Source organism: Ovis canadensis, chromosome 15, assembly GCF_042477335.2.
Source record: "Ovis canadensis isolate MfBH-ARS-UI-01 breed Bighorn chromosome 15, ARS-UI_OviCan_v2, whole genome shotgun sequence".
In the NCBI taxonomy this organism is placed as follows: Eukaryota; Metazoa; Chordata; class Mammalia; order Artiodactyla; family Bovidae; genus Ovis; species Ovis canadensis.
Window position 1 is genome coordinate 31,766,956 of NC_091259.1, and position 15,464 is coordinate 31,782,419.

The following is a 15,464-nucleotide window of genomic DNA, read 5'->3' on the forward strand; positions in this document are numbered from 1 at the left end:
CTGAAATTTTATAAACCCTCGGGACATATAAAGCGTCTGCCTGCAATGCGGGAGACCCGGGTTCGATCCCTGGGTTGGGAAGATCCCCTGGAGAAGGAAACGGCAACCCACTCCAGTACTCTTGCCTGGAAAAACCGATGGAAGGAGGAGCCTCCTAGGCTACAGTCCATGGGGTCACAAAGAGTCGGACATGGCTGAGCGACTTCATTTTCTTTCTTTCTTTCTTTCAGGACATATATGAGTTGCATAAATAAATGAATTAACTTGCGAACAGAATTAGGTCTACATCAAAGAGGACCGACTGTTCCAGCCCAGACTCGCGCTTCCAGCTTCAGGATGCCTTCCTCTTGCAGCCCCTGCCCAGGCTCGAGCTGAGGGAGAAAAAAAAAAAACCCACCACAGGCCGAGACTGAGGACGTGTTTGAGGGCGGGATGCCGGGGCGGGCCAGGGCCTCTCAGGGTGCTGCGCGGGGAGGATGCTGCGTGGGGAGGGAGCCCCCTTCCTTGACTGGGCCGCCATCACTGCCGGGGTGCCTCAGGGCTCGGCTGGGTTTCCTCAGCCCTCACAGGGCAGGGCCGGTGTCTCCTCACTCCAGAGGGGGAAGGAGGGAGGGCCGCCGCCTGCCCAGCGCCCCCTCAGGGACCCGCGGCGCAGGGAGCAGCCCGGCCCGGAGCGCGCGGGGCGCCAAGAGCCCGGGCCGCGCCGACGCCGTGGCCGCGCGCGTGGAGCGGCGGCCGGGCGGCCTCCCCGCCTTCACCCGCGACGATTCCGAGGCCGACCGGCGCCGAGGGGCGAGCGGCGGCTTCGCCGGCTGTCCCAGGCGCCGCAGCAGCGCTGGCGGACCGAGTGCGCCGTCGAGAGCTCCCCGTCCTCCCGCCCGACGCCCCCAGGCCCCCGCCTGCCTGCCCGCCCCACCCCCCTCCTTTCGCCGAGCTCTTTCAGTTCCTTTAGGGGAGGGGAAACTGAGGCCCGGGAGCGCGGACCAGGCAGCCGGTCTGAGACTGAGCATGGTCCTCTCCGCCTCTGGAAACTCTGTGCAGTGGCCTGACCTCCCCCAGGCACAGCCTGCCCCTTTCCGTCGCCTCTGAAATACGCTCGGCTCTGTCTGTGGACCCAGACCTGTTTGTTGAAATCCACGGAGGTCAAAAGTGAGCAGGAACTACCGGCAAGGTGCCTTTGTTCAGTCCGACCTCCCGATCGGGTCTGGCCTCCTGTTTTCCAGCCTCACCTTCCCTTGGGGTGTCGGCTCTGGATGGCCCTCTGCCGCCCTCCTACCCACTCCTGAACCCACAGGGCAGGCAGGCGGCGCTGGGCTTGCTGAGGAGCTGTGGCACTTGGCTCAGTGCTGCTCCGTGATCTGGGGGGAAGTGCCTTATCCCCTCCGCTAGTGCAGGCTGGAAGGGGCTTGGAAGGTGGAGGCTGCCAGCCTACTGGCCTGAGAACCTGCCCAGCCCACTCATCTGCCAGCTCTCACACTGGCTCTGCCAGTTGCCCAAGCCTGACATGCTACAGTCTCTGCCGTTTTTCTCTCTGGCTCCTCCCAAGTCCCATGATACATGCTGTCGCCTCTCCCTGGCAGGCCTCCTTTTCCCTGGTGCTACCTCTCCCTCAGTGCTTCCACCCGTCTCTGCCTTCCTGCTGAGATGCAGCTCCAGTCCCATTCCTATCAGACTGGCCAGTACTTGGCTGTGCACTGGCCCCTGGTGCAGCCGTGGAGGAGACACTTTGGGATGTGAAGTCTGAGACGATCACCATGTCTTCCTCCCACGTGGGAAGTCCCTGACTTCTGGGAGGAGGGGCAACCTGGGAGCCGAGGACCGCAGAGCAGTGTGGGGCTGTGGAGGAACCAGGCCAAGGGCTCAGTGCAGAGACTTGGGGCAGGAAGGGGAGAAAATGTGCCTGCAGAGGCCAACGCGGCTGCTGGGGGGAGGGGAAGCCGTCCTGGGGTGGGGGTGGGGTGGGGTGGGGGAGTCAGCCAAGGATATCAACTGGAGGTCCTTGGGGGTGGGTGGCATCTTTTCTGGAGGTTCCCTATGGTCACTACAAGCTCCCAAGACACCGCCTCCCATCCCACACAGCCAAGTTCCTTCCTAGTTCCCAGACCCCTTCCTGCTTACTGAAAAAGGGCAAAATGAGACAGTCCCAGACTCACCGATCTAACTCCCTCAACATCCTGGCTTGGGAGTAGGGTCAGATTATTCTAGAATCTCTCCAGATCATTTACAGCCTTTGAAGCAAAGAGCAAGAGGAAACAGATGGCACTGATAAGACTACTCATGAGACGTTGACAGTAACCCCCATCTCAAGTCCCTTCCCAATCCCAAAGGACTAAGAGATTGATTTACAGTAATTAGCACCTGCCACCTGTCGAGTGCTCTCCTAGGAGTTTTATGAGTATGACTTCCCTGGGTCCTCCTTCCCTCTTTTCATTCACTTGTCCTCTTGATGAATGTTTATTGCTCACCTATTATGTGCCAGGTGCTGTGCTGGACCCTAAGATATAATGAATACGATGATGAATGCAACAGATATGCTTCCATAGTGACGCAGTGGTAAAGAATCCACCTGCCAAAGCAGGAGCCCTACATGAAAATCCAACAATGCTTATAATTTTGTTTTTGCTTATACATTTGTTATCATGCTTATAACAAATTGATAAGCGGAATGTCACAGGAACTCTTCTGCGCTTTGCGTGGGTCGATATCCTAGGGTTTGTACCCAGATACCTTTAAAAAACAAACTACCAAGTCCATTTGAGCAGTCCAGCTTATACTGAACTCATGGAAAATTAAAGCAGGGTAAGGTTTTACTGCTGAAGGAGGGCATGGCAACCCACTCCAGTATTTTTGCCTGGAGAATCCCATGGACAGAGGAGCCTGGTGGGCTACAGTCTATGCGGTCACAAAGAGTCAGACACGATTGAACAACTAAACACACAGCACACACATAGTTGATTAACAGCGTTGCGTTAGTTTCATGTTAGTTTTACGTGTTTCACTTATACACGTACATATATCTTTTCTTTTTCAAATTCTTTTCCCATTTAGATTATTGCAGATATGAATATCGAGCAGAGTTCCCTGAGCTGTACAATAGGTCTTCCTTGGTTTTCTTTTTTTTTTTTTAATTTTTTTGGATTTGGACCATTTTAAACATCTTTATAGAATTTGTTACAATATTGCCTCTGTTCTATGTTTGGGTATTTTGGTTATCTATTTTAAATGTGTGTGCATTGTGTGTGTGAAGTCGCTTCAGTCATGTCTGACTCTATGCGACCTTATGGACCGTAGGCCACAGGCTCCTCTGTCCATGCAAGATTGTCCAGGCAAGAATACTGGTGTGAGTAGCCATGCACTCCTCCAAGGGGATCTTCCTGACCCAGGGATCAAACCTTCATCTTTTAGGTCTCCTGTATTGACAGGAGTGTTCTTAATCACTATCTCCACCTGGGAAGCCCACTATTTTAAATGCAGTAGTGTGTATATGTGGAGAAGGCAATGGCACCCCAACTCCAGTACTCTTGCCTGGAAAATCCCATGGATGGAGGAGCTGGGTGGGCTGCAGTCCATGGGGTCGCTAAGAGTTGGACATGACTGAGCGACTTCACTTTCACTTTTCACTTTCCACTCTCATGCATTGGAGAAGGAAATGGCAACCCACTCCTGTGTTCTTGCCTGGAGAATCCCAGGGACAGGGGAACCTGGTGGGCTGCCGTCTATGGGGTCGCACAGAGTCGGACACAACTGAAGCGACTTAGCAGCAGCAGCAGCAGTGTGTATATGGGGCTTCCCAGGTGGCACTAATGGTAAAGAACTTGCCTGCTAATGCAGGAGAGGTAAGAGACACAGGTTTAGTCCTTGGGTCGAGAAGATCCCCTGGAGGAGGGCACAGCAACCCTCTCCAGTGTTCTTGCCTGGAGAATCCCATGGACAGAGGAGCCTGGCGGGTTACCGTCCATGGGGTCACAAAGAGTTGGACACAAATGAAGCAAATTAGCAAACACGCACTGTGTATATGTCAGTCCTAAACTCCCAATTAATTCCTTCCCCCTTCCCCCAGATTCTCGCTGTATTTTGAAGGTAACACTGATGGGATGTGCCAAGGAGCAGCTTGTGGGAAGGAGAGGAAGAGAGGAGTCCAGGATAATCAAGATCTTTGAAGACTAGAGGGATGGAGCCCATTCACTGAGATGGAGAAGGCTGAGCAGGGAGTGGGTTTGAAGACAGAATTGGGAGTTCAGTTTTAGACACTTTAAGTGTGAATACCCAGCAGGAGATGCTGAGGTTGCCTGGAGACACTGGGACTGGGTCTAGTGATCAAGTAACAGAACAAGAGCCTGCCTGTTCGGGAAGGACCAACGCCACGCCGAGAACAGAAAATTGCCTGTAGGCTATAGTAATAACTGATCAGTGAGATAGTAGGACCAGAAACCAGATGAAAGGGTGGGGGAGACGAGGAAAAGAGAGAGACAGTAGGTGTTGCAAACACTTTCAAGCAGTCTAGGTGTCAAGGGGAGTTGTGCACGTCCCTACTGTTCCCATTTTACAGTTAACAGACAGGCCTGGAGAGTTTGCTTGCTCAAGATCATACAGAGATGAAATTGGGATTGGAAAGCAAGGCGATGCGGCCCCAGACCCCATGTTTTGTCCACTTCATGATGGATGTCTTCTCAGTTCTTACGATCTCAAAAGGACAAGAGGAGACAGATTTTAAAACTACATTGCAGAGGTTGTTGGGGGAGGAGCGGGGAGCTCTCTTGAATAGTAGAGAAGACAATAAGACCTAAACCTGGACCGGCCAACCTGTCCAGTTGCGGGGCGTGGGGTCGGGGGGGGCGGTGAGGCGCTCTGGCTGGCTTCCCAGGGAGGCCCTATGAACACATTTCCAGCAGCCTCTGACTGCAATGCCAGCGCAGCTTTGCAAATACTTTGCTTTTTTTAAAAGTGTCATTTCTCCTTAATCTTCATCCCTACCATCCCCGAATAATCTATAACATTTGCGTATTTGCCATTCTGTGGGCATGGACAGTGAAAAGAGCGAAAGGTTTCGCACATGCTTCTTCTGTAAGGCTTTCCCTTCAGTCTTGACTTCAATTCAGCAAAGATGCCTTGTGCTATGCGTGGCCGTGTGCTGTGACGAGTACAAAGAATAATTATAGTTCATCTCCAAAATGGAATCCCATACAGCCATTACAGAGCTTGCTTCTGGAGAATAATGATTCAGAACATGCTCACGCTACCCCGACAGGGAAAAGCAGGTCAGAAACAGCCCACACTCTGTGATGGCAAGGGAGAGTGGGGGAGGAAAGAGGGACAGGGAGGGAGAAGAGGAGAGAGGCTTCTTGCAATGTATTGTAAAAGAATATAGTAAATTATTAACAGAGGCCAACTCTAAAAGGTTGGGTTACTGATGATTTAATTGGTGGGGGGAGGGGGGCATGCCATGTGGCTTGTGGGATCTTAGTTCCCCAATCAGGGATTGAACCTCGGTCCCATGGTGAACGTGCTGAGCGCTAACCATGGGACCACCAGGGAATTCCCTAATTTTCCTTCCTAATCCCTTGATGTTCTACAAGGTATGTGCCTGCGCATATATATACATATATATATATTTCTTTCACAATCAAAAAGGCAATAAATGATATTCGTCCATATTTTTATTGAAGTATAGTCAATTTACAAGGTTGTGTTAATTTCTGCTATACAGCGAAGTGACTCATATGTATGTATATATATATATACACACACATGCTTTTTCTAAATATTCTTTTCCACTATGATTTATCATAGGATACCGAATATAGTTGTCTGTGCTATACAGTAGGACCTTATTCTCTATCCTTTCGATATATAAAAGCTTACATCTGCTAACCCAGCCTTCTACTCCATCCCTCGATGAACCCCCTTCCCCTTGGAAACCACTGGTCTGTCCTCCATGTCCATGATTCTGTTTCTGTTTCATGGATAAGTTCATTTGCATCATATTTTAGGTTCCACATATAAGTGATATCATGCGCATTTGTCTTTCTCACTTCGGTTGGTGCGATAATCTCTAGCTGCATCCGTGTTGCTGCAAACGGCATTATCCCACGTTTATGGCCGAGTAGCACTCCACTGTGTATACACACCACATCGTCTTTACCCACTCACCTGTTGATGGATATTTACGTTGCTTCCGTATCTTGCCTATTGTGGATAGTGCTGATATGAACATAGGGGTGCATGTATCTGGGTTATGGTTTTGTCTAAATATATGTCCAGGAGTGGGATTGCTGGATTGTTTCGTAGTTTTTAGCTTTTTGAGGAGCCTCCATACTGCTTTCCACAGTGGCTGCACCAATTTGCATTCCCACCCATAGTGTAGGAGGATTCTCTTTTTTCCACATCCTCTCCAGCATTTGCTATTTGTACACATTTTAAAGATGGTCGTTCGGATTGGTGTGAGCGGGTACCTCGATAAATATTTTAAAACAGAAGCAGGAGGCATGTTTGGTCCTCCATGGGCTCGTGGTCTCCTGTGGGAGATAGACATACATAGGTAGCCAGAATAAACAGCAGGCTTTTGTGGCCGCTTCTGTAGAATGGGCTGACTTCTAAATTCACAGACTCCTTCACTTCCTGATTTATTTGCTGGACCCTAATCGGAGCATCCTTTTGTATCTCTCTTTCCTCCTCCACCACCTCACAAGCTCCCAAGGGGGTCTCTGGGTCTGTGCAGCCTGGCACCAAGCCTAGTTTGTGTGTCCTGCCAGTTCCTCTTGTAAAGGGTCACCAGCTTCCATCTTTCACTCCCCTTTCTCCATGGCTCTGATGTGAATTGCCTCACTGAAGAAGCAGCCCAAATGGAGAGATCAAGTTTCAGCACATCGTGTTTGCAGGCAGCCCCTGGGTGTTGTGATGGAGTTCATGGCCAACGGCTCCCTGGAGAAGATGCTTCTCACTCACAGCCTCGGCTGGCAGCTCAAGGTCTGCACCATCCATGAGACCAGCCTGGCCATGAACTTCCTCCACAGCATTAAGCCACCGCTGCTCCATCTGGACCTCAAGCCAGGCAACATCCTCCTGGACAGCTGCCTGCATGTCAAGGTGAGGACCCCATCTGTCCCCTGTCACTCCAGAGTCTTCTCCACATAAGCTGGATTATCTACTGCTTGGTTGGCCTGTCAAAGAGTTCTAAGCAGCTCCCTTCATGGACAAATACTAAAGGCAGGGATCACACCTAAAACAGATGGATGCATAGTGAAATTTGGAGCCTGAAACTGAGTATCAGGATGCCTGCAATAACTCTCTTTGGACCTCAGTCTTCCATTTCTAATGTGGACAGAATCATCTCTATCCCATTCTTTGATCCAAGTAAGGATGTGTGTAAGTGAGAGGGTCATGATGAACTTTTTTAATTTTTTTCAGTTCCTAAGACATGTTACGCTTTCCTTTCTGCCCTGGAACTTTTGCATATTCTATTTCCACTGTCAAGAACAGTGTTCCCCCAGTCCCTCCTTGTTTAGCAAAGGCCTACTCATCTTTCAGCTCTCAGCTTAAATAACACCTCCTCAGGGAAGTTTTCCTTGATCCACTCCCACATGCCTCTGTTATACAGCCTCACTGTGTCTCTTCACATTGCTAACCCCAATTGTAAATATATAGTCATTTATGAAACTGTTTCATTAGTACCTCTACTCCCTATTTGAATAACCACTTAGGAGAGTAATGGGTGTCGGGGGCGGGGGTTCATCTTTCATAGAAGAAATTGGTTTTTTTGGCCACATTGTGTCTTCACTGTGGTTTGTGGGCTCTTTGTTGTGGCCCGTGGGGGCTTTCTTTAGTTGTGGCCCGTGGGGGCTTTCTTTTGTTGTGGCATGCGGGCTTCTCGCTGCGGACCGCTAGAGCACACAGGCTCAGTAGCTGCAGCTCGTGGGCTTAGTTTCCCCACAGCATGTGGGATCTTGGTTCCCCAACCAGAGATTAAGTTCATGTCCCCTGCATTGGAAGGTGGACTCTCAACCACTGGACCACTAGGGAAGTCCCGGTTTCATCTTTCTTATCTGCTGCCTGATTCTCAATACCCAGCCTAGTTGGAATTCAGTGAATTGGCAATTGGTATATGAATGAGTCGATGGATGGAAGCAGAGTGTGGGATAAATGTACATGGTGTCAATGCTTCAGGGCCCCTGGAAGTGGGATGAGCAGAAGCTCACCAAAGGTGGCAACTGTATCCACGGGTCCTTTGGGTAATGGCCACACCTACCAAGTGCGTACTGTGCACCAGGCGCTGGTCTAAGTGCTTTTTGTATATTTCCTTGTCTAATGCTCATAATAGCACTACGAGTTAAGTTCTGGTATTATTCCCATTTTATAGATGAGGAAAGGAAGGTTCTGAGAAGGTAACTTGTCCGAGGTCACCCTGTCGTCCATGGTAGCTATAGGGGAGAGCCTGTGCTCTCAGTGGCTACACAACACTGGAAATGAGGAAGGTGGGAGGGATGAGGAACTCAGGCAGCTTTCTGGAGGCAAGACTGTATTGCCCTCCCATCCCCACCCTGGGCTTCCTTCCAGGTTTCAGACTTTGGCCTGTCCAAGAGGATGGAGCAATCGACCCGGATGCAGTACATCAAGAGGTCAGCTCTGCAGGGCACCCTCAGCTACACCCCCCCTGAGATGTTTCTGGAGAGTAACAAGGGCCCAGGGCCCAAATACGACATGTACAGGTGAGCGGGAGGCGGGGCTCCAGGCCACATACCCAGCAAGCAGCTTGTTGTCACCATGCTGCCTGGACCCCGAGGTGCAGAGGGCAGGACAGGGGTGACATCTGGCCCCGCCCCGCCCATATGGGAGGAGGAGGGGTGCGGCAGGACTCAGGCCAGAGAGGCTTTGCCTGGGATTTTGTGGTGCATGGGGCCCCTCTGGCTGGATAGCCAAAGAAGTCACTCGGGGCACACTTGCCCTGCCTGCAGCTTCGGGATTGTGATCTGGAAGATCCTCGCTCAGAAGAAGCCATATCCAGGTAGCAGGTGGCAGTGGCGCTGTCACATGGGGACCTGGAAGGGACTGTGGGAGGCTGGGGGTTGGTGGGGGCGGGGCAGGAGCAGGTTTATGTTGGGGACCTCACCCTCCCACCTTCCTCCCCCTGTTTCTAGAGCTCACACGTCAGTGAAAGAAAGGGCAAACTTCAGCCCAGACTATGCTTTCTGCCTCTGATTCCTTTGCTTCAAAATATTCTTTCCTGTCTCCCCCACTCCAGCCCTGCCACGGTGTCAGACTGTCAGGGAACTTGGATAATCCAGCAAAGTGCAAAATCAAAGCCTATAACTAGGCCTGCCAGTCAGTCCGGCTGCCTTTGGACAGCAAAGGCCCACAGTGAGGGGCCACGGCCAGTCTTGGCCTGGGAGGATCTGGAGCTGGTCCAGAGACCCGGCTGCTCAAATCTAAGCCTCAAGTCAGCCTGCAATCTAGGTATTAACTCACTGTGCATTTATGGAGCCCCTGATATGTGCATGGGCAGAGCCCCAACCTCCCGCCCAGCCCCTCTGCCCCTGCCTTCCCTCACCACACAGTCTGGGCCTCCTTTCACAGGCTTCAATGTCATGACCATCATCATCCAAGTGGCCACAGGCAGGCGGCCCTCCCTGCAGCGTGTCTCAGATGAGTCCCAGCAGATGGTGGACCTGATGAGGTGCTGCTGGGACCAGGAGCCCAAGAAGAGGCCCTGCTTTCCAGGTTCTCACCAGACTGACCTAGACGAGGACGGGAGAGCTGGGGTGCCCACGGGCCAGGAGAGATGACCGAAGCCCCAGGCCACTCCCAAGACTCGCAGGGAGAGCCCTGCATGGCACTAGGGCAGAGTCTGCTCCATAGTGTGATGGGGGGTGGGGGAATGGCAGAGGGGCCAGGGGCAGCTGAGGACTGTGGGCTGGTCTCTTTGGCTTCATGTGTACTGTGTGGGAGGTAAATTAGAAACCCCTCACTGCCAGAAGCTAAGTGGGCCTGGCTCTGCTGCTTCTGAGTCCCCAGTTGGCCTGGGTCTTCTCAGGCTGCAGTGTCATCTAAAATGTTCCCAGACCATAAGCTCACAGGCATGGATGGACGTTGCAATCATCCACTCCTCTAGGGATGGTGTAAATGCACACTTGTGTGTAAGTGTGAGCATCTTAGAGATTATCTAGTCTTGCCCTTGTGTTTTATGGGAAAGGTCTACCCTCACAGAGCTTCCCAGGGGGCATTAGTGGTAAAGAACTTGCGTGCCAGTGCAGGAGACATACAAGACGTGGGTTTGATCCCTGGGCCAGGAAGATCTCCTGGAGGAGGACATGGCAACCCACCCCAATATTCATGCCTGGAGAATCCCATGGACAGAGGATCCTGGTGGGCTACAGTCCATGGGGTCTCAAAGAGTTAGACATGACTGAAGCAATGCTCGGGTGTGCGCGCGCACACACACACACCCCTCCAAGGCAGGATCCCAGCTTGCCTGCTTCCTGATGCTCATGTGTGGGTGCCCCTAAGCCCAGGGCTGGGTTTTGGGAGGAAGTACAGGGACATGGTAGAGGGAAAAACATTTAAAATGGGGAAGAACTGCAGGCCAACCTGTGGCCTCTTTTGCTGTGTCTTTGTTTCTTGGGGACTTGCCCGTAGCTCAGATAGTAAACAATCTGCCTGCAATGCAGAAGACCCGGGTTCTATCCCTGGGTTCGGAAGATCCTCTGAAGAAGGAAGTGGCAGCCCACTCCAGTATTCCTGCCTGGAGAATCCCATGGACAGAGGAGCCCGGCCGGCTCCAGTCCATGGGGTTGCAAAGAGCCGGACACGACTGAGCGTCTAACACTACACGACACTACTGTTTCTTAGCAGACATCATAGCGGAGACAGACATGCTGCTTTCGCTGCTCCAGAGTCCGGTGGCCCACCGTGAGAGGGAGGCCTTGGCCGGGAAAGTGTCCTGCGCAGCAGCCAGCCTGGGGAGGTGCGTGCGTGTGCGGGCGGGGCCTCGTCTCTGGCGGGCACTGAGGATGCACGCATGTGTGAGGCCGCCTGGCTGAGTGGCAGATGGGGACCAGACTCAGCGCATACTCTGCTGGCCAAGCCGCACAGTCACTCAGGGATACCTTTTCCTAATTTGCTCGAGGGTGCTCTGAGGGCTGGTGGTGGCCGTGGCCCAGAACCCCTGAAAAGGACGTGCCCTCCCTGACGCGTGTGGGGTTAAACAGGGCCCATCCTGCAGAGGGCGCCCGCGGCTCTCCCCTGTTTTCCCGCCCTGCCCGTCAGCATCATCCCTGCTCCGCTGTCCTTACCCTCTTCACCTGGGAACCAGCCGTGAGCTAGTGCGGGGGCTCTGGGCTGAACCCACAGGGCCACCACCCTGCCTTCCCTGTGGCCCAGGGGGCAGCTGAGGCCCTGGGCCACTCTTTCTTGGGCAGGGCGTCCCCAGCTCAGGGTCTTCCCCTAGACACAGCTGGTGGCGGGCATGAGAGAGAGGAAGGGTCTCCTGGCACAGCGTGGGAGGAGAGTCCTCAGAGGCGAAGGGAGGAGGCGAGGCCGACATGGACCAGAACCGCCCGGCTCTCCTCTGACCTGCCCCCTGTCTTCTGGTTCCCCAGGTCTGTGAGATCTGCCAGGAGCTGACAGATTCTTGAGAATCCCTTGGACTGCAAGGAGATCCAACCAGCCCATCCTAAAGGAGATCAGTCCTGAGTGTTCATTGGAAGGACTGATGCTGAAGCTGAGACTCCAATACTTTGGCCACCTGATGCAAAGAGCTGACTCATTGGAAAAGACCCTGACGCTGGGAAAGATTGAGGGCAGGAGGAGAAGGGGACAACAGAGGATGAGTTGGTTGGATGGCATCACCAACTCAACGGACATGGGTTTGGATAAATTCCGGGAGTTGGTGATGGACGGGGAGGCCTGGCATGCTGTGGTCCGTGGGGTTGCAAAGAGTAGGACATGACTGAGTGACTGAACTGAACAGACAGCAGTGAGTCCAGACAGGTCTCAGCTGGAACCCCAGAACACACAGCGGAGGAGAAAGGGGACTCAAACCATATCCTCTGCCATCTTCCCTGGCCTACCCTTCTCCCAGGCCTGGAGTCTGTGTTTCTTCTCTGGGCACCCGGCCCTGAGTTCCAGAAATGCCCATGCCCCTGGAGGGCCTGGCTCTGCTTCCCCTTCAGGACTGTGTTCTTTTGAGGCTGGACTCCTCCGTCCCTGGCCTGGGAAAAGAGAACATCAGTTTTCAATCCTGGTGCCATAATGGAATTTTTTGAGGGAATGAAAGAGTACCTGATGTCTGAGCCACCCGAGAATAATTGACTCAGAATCTCTTGTGGTTTGGTCTGAGCAGTGATTTTGTTTGTGGGTTTTTTTGTTTTATTTTATTTTTTTCGTTTTGGAAATTGTTGCTTTTAATTCTAATACACCACTGGGTAAATCAGGAAGAAATGGGTCCCTGAGTGCCTCGGGAGGAATTCACATCACAGAGTGCCACTGCAAATTTATCTTCAATTTGCATCTATTTACTTTGTGCCAGGCACTTCTCCAGAAGTTCATACCTACAGGATTTGTCTTCACGGTAGTAGCACAAGGTGGGCATTGCTTGTGTCCTCCTTAGGGATCAGGACTCAATCAGGCTCAAAGAGGCAGAGAGCACGTGGTGCTAAGGGGTGGAGTCAGGGTTTACTTCTGGACTGGCCTCTTTTTGCCTCATCCTTATAGGAAGAACTTCCAGACTCAGCTGCTGTCTAGGGCGGTGGAGCCTGAGTAGAGATCCGGGACCTAGGGAAAGGACCTGCACTCACCCCATCCAGGAAACTCTGTTCCTGGATGGTACTTCCAGGAGATAGTGGGATGGCTAAGATGACCCCTGGGCAAAGTCAGAGGTCCTTTTCTCAATCTCGTCTTCCTCCCAGCAGACTCGGGAGACTATTTGAAGCGGGTCCTGTGTCTCTCAGACAGTGAGAGCCTGGTCCCTAGCGATGAGCAGGTGTGCAGCTATGAGAACAAGGTCACTCCCTCCACTTCCTGGTGGCCTGGGGCCTCCTGGAGGGGGTGAGGCTGCTGCTGGCCCACGAGGTGGACGTGGACTGCCAGACAGCCTGCGACTACACGCCCCTCCTTATCGCTGCCCAGGACCAGCAGGACGACCTCTGCGCCCCACTCCTGGAGCACGGCGCCAACACCCACCTGGTGGATGAGGACCGCTGGGCCCCCTTGCGCTTTGCAGCCCAGAATGGGGACAACCACTCTGCCTTTCTGCTCCTGGACCAAGAGGCCCGCGTGGTGCCCAGGAGCATGAGGGGTGGACCCACTCCACCTGGCTGCACAGAACAACCCTGAGAATGTGGCCTGGCTTCTGGTCTCCCATCAAGCTGACCCCAACCTGCGAGAGGCTGAGGGCAAGACCCCTCTCCACGTGGCCACCTACTTTGGCCACGTCAGCCTGGTCAAGCTGCGCACAGCCCAGAGGGCGGAGTTGGATGCTCGGCAGAGAAACCTAAGAGGCCACTGCATCTCACAGTGGAGAGAGGCAAAGTGAGGGCCACCCAACATCTGTTAAAAAGTGGGGCAGCCCCTGATGCCCTCAACCAGAGCGGCTACAGCCCACTGCCCACCGCGGGTGCCAGGGGCAAGTACCTTCTCTGCAAGATGCTGCTCAGGTATGGGGCCAGCCTGGAGCTGCCGACCCAGCAGGGCTGGAGGCCCCTGCATCTAGCAGCCTACAAGGGCCACCTGGAGATCATCCACCTGCTGGCTGAGAGCCAGGCAGATGTGGGGGCTCCTGGAGGCATGAACTGGATCCCCCTGCCCCTGGCTGCCCACCACAAGGCGGAGGTGGTGGTGTCCACCCTGCTGAAATGTGGGGCTGACTGCAATGCAGCCGAGCAGTCAGGCTGGACACCCCTTCACCTAGCAGTCCAGAGGGGGGCCTTCCTGAGCATCATCCACCTCCTGGAGCACCGTGCAGATGTCTATGCCTGCAATAAGGTGGGCTGGACCCCTGCCCATCTGGCTGCCCTGAAAGGAAACATGGCCATCCTCAAAGTGCCGGTCAAGGCCGGCACCCAGCTCGACATCCAGGAAGGGGTTGGTTGCACACCCCTGCAACTGGCCCTCCAGAGCCAGAAGCAGGACATTGTCGCCTTCCCAGAGGGCAGGGAGCCCTCACTGGCCATTCTGGGCAGAGCTGAGCCGGGAGCCCAGATGGAAATTTTGACCAGGGTCTCCTTTCCTGTAAGGAGTAGAGGCTGCTGGAAGTGAACCTGGGCTTCTGGCAAGGCCCCTTCCCTGTGCTTGCCACCTGCCCCTTTGATCTTGAGAGGAGACAGGAACCTGGTCCCCTGGGTGGTGGAGGGGCAGGGAGATTGTAGCTGTGGAAGGGGCCCCTGGCTGGAGACCTCCTTTCAGCCCCTCCTCCATGTGTATCTCGAGCAGACTCTCAGCCTGCTCCTCGCTGCACCCGGACTCAAGCCCCCACAGTGAGTTCCCTCTATTCCCAGATTCCTTCTACCTTTAATCACTTGCCCCCGAACTCACAGGAGCCCTTGCATCCTGGAACTCTCTCTGAAGAAGGAGGGAGGCACGGAGAAGAGGGAAGCGCTCCCTCCCAGCTCATGTCTGTGTGACTAGGGCAGGGTCAGGACAGACCGACGCATGTGTTTGTGGAAGGGCAGGTGCTAAAAGTTCAGAGGAAATGTCCGCTTCCTGCTGAGAGCCCTCGCCAGCCCCTGTTGCTGCACTGACCGCCTCCCTGGCGGCCCTGGTCCCAGCGCCCAGGTCTGCTGTACAGTCTCTTGTGGGGGACAGGAGCTTCTCATGAGTGATCCTACATGGGACGTTGGTCCCTGTCCCCCCAGCCTCACCCTCACTCTGTCCAGTTAAATGACCAAGTTTGAATCTCACCTCAATAAAGCTGTGTTTCTGAGTAACTCCCAAGAAGCAGACAGAGCTATGAGTCCAGGTTGGATATGGGGGCCAGTAGTGTTAGTACGGGGTGTGTGTGTGTGTGCGTGTGTGTGTGCACTTGTGTGGTGAGTGTATGACGTGTATGTGTGAGTTCCCACCAGGGAGGAGGCAGAGCGCAGGTGCCGGGAGGTGGAGGCGTGGTGATGTCACCTGGGTGTGGGGTGGTGATGTCACCTGGGGGTGGGGTGGTGATGTCACTTGGGGGTGGGGTGGTGATGTCACCTGGGGTGGGGGTGATGTCACCTGGGGGGCGGGGTGCAGTTCTCTGGGCTCAGTGTGGAGCTCGCTGGGCAGGGACTTCCTCCTGGGAAGCGGCTCAGGGAGCTCTGTCCTGTCCCCGTCAGCTGCCTGGCCTGGTCTGCTGGTTGGAGCAGGGCTGGGACTGCTCACACTAGCCTTGTGTGACCCAGCCTAGGCTCGCAGCCAGTGGCTTCTGTTTCCTCTCTGGCTCTGCTAGGGCTGGCCCACTGTTGGGAAGGGTTGGGGCAGGACTGTGGGTGGGGGTAGGGGTC

The 15,464-nt window shown here is 53.9% G+C and overlaps 1 protein-coding gene across 1 annotated transcript; it reads left to right on the forward strand.

The window, feature by feature from the left end:
• Positions 1-432: 432 nt before the first annotated feature.
• Positions 433-14,247, forward strand: ANKK1 (ankyrin repeat and kinase domain containing 1). Its single transcript, XM_069553283.1, is given in 14 exon segments — positions 433-805; positions 808-891; positions 4,061-4,080; positions 6,832-7,086; positions 8,554-8,705; positions 8,952-9,001; positions 9,571-9,714; positions 10,846-10,938; positions 10,941-10,961; positions 12,870-13,001; positions 13,004-13,267; positions 13,270-13,290; positions 13,293-13,487; positions 13,490-14,247. Coding segments are annotated over 14 exon segments (2,562 nt in total).
• The last annotated feature ends 1,217 nt before the right edge of the window (positions 14,248-15,464 follow it).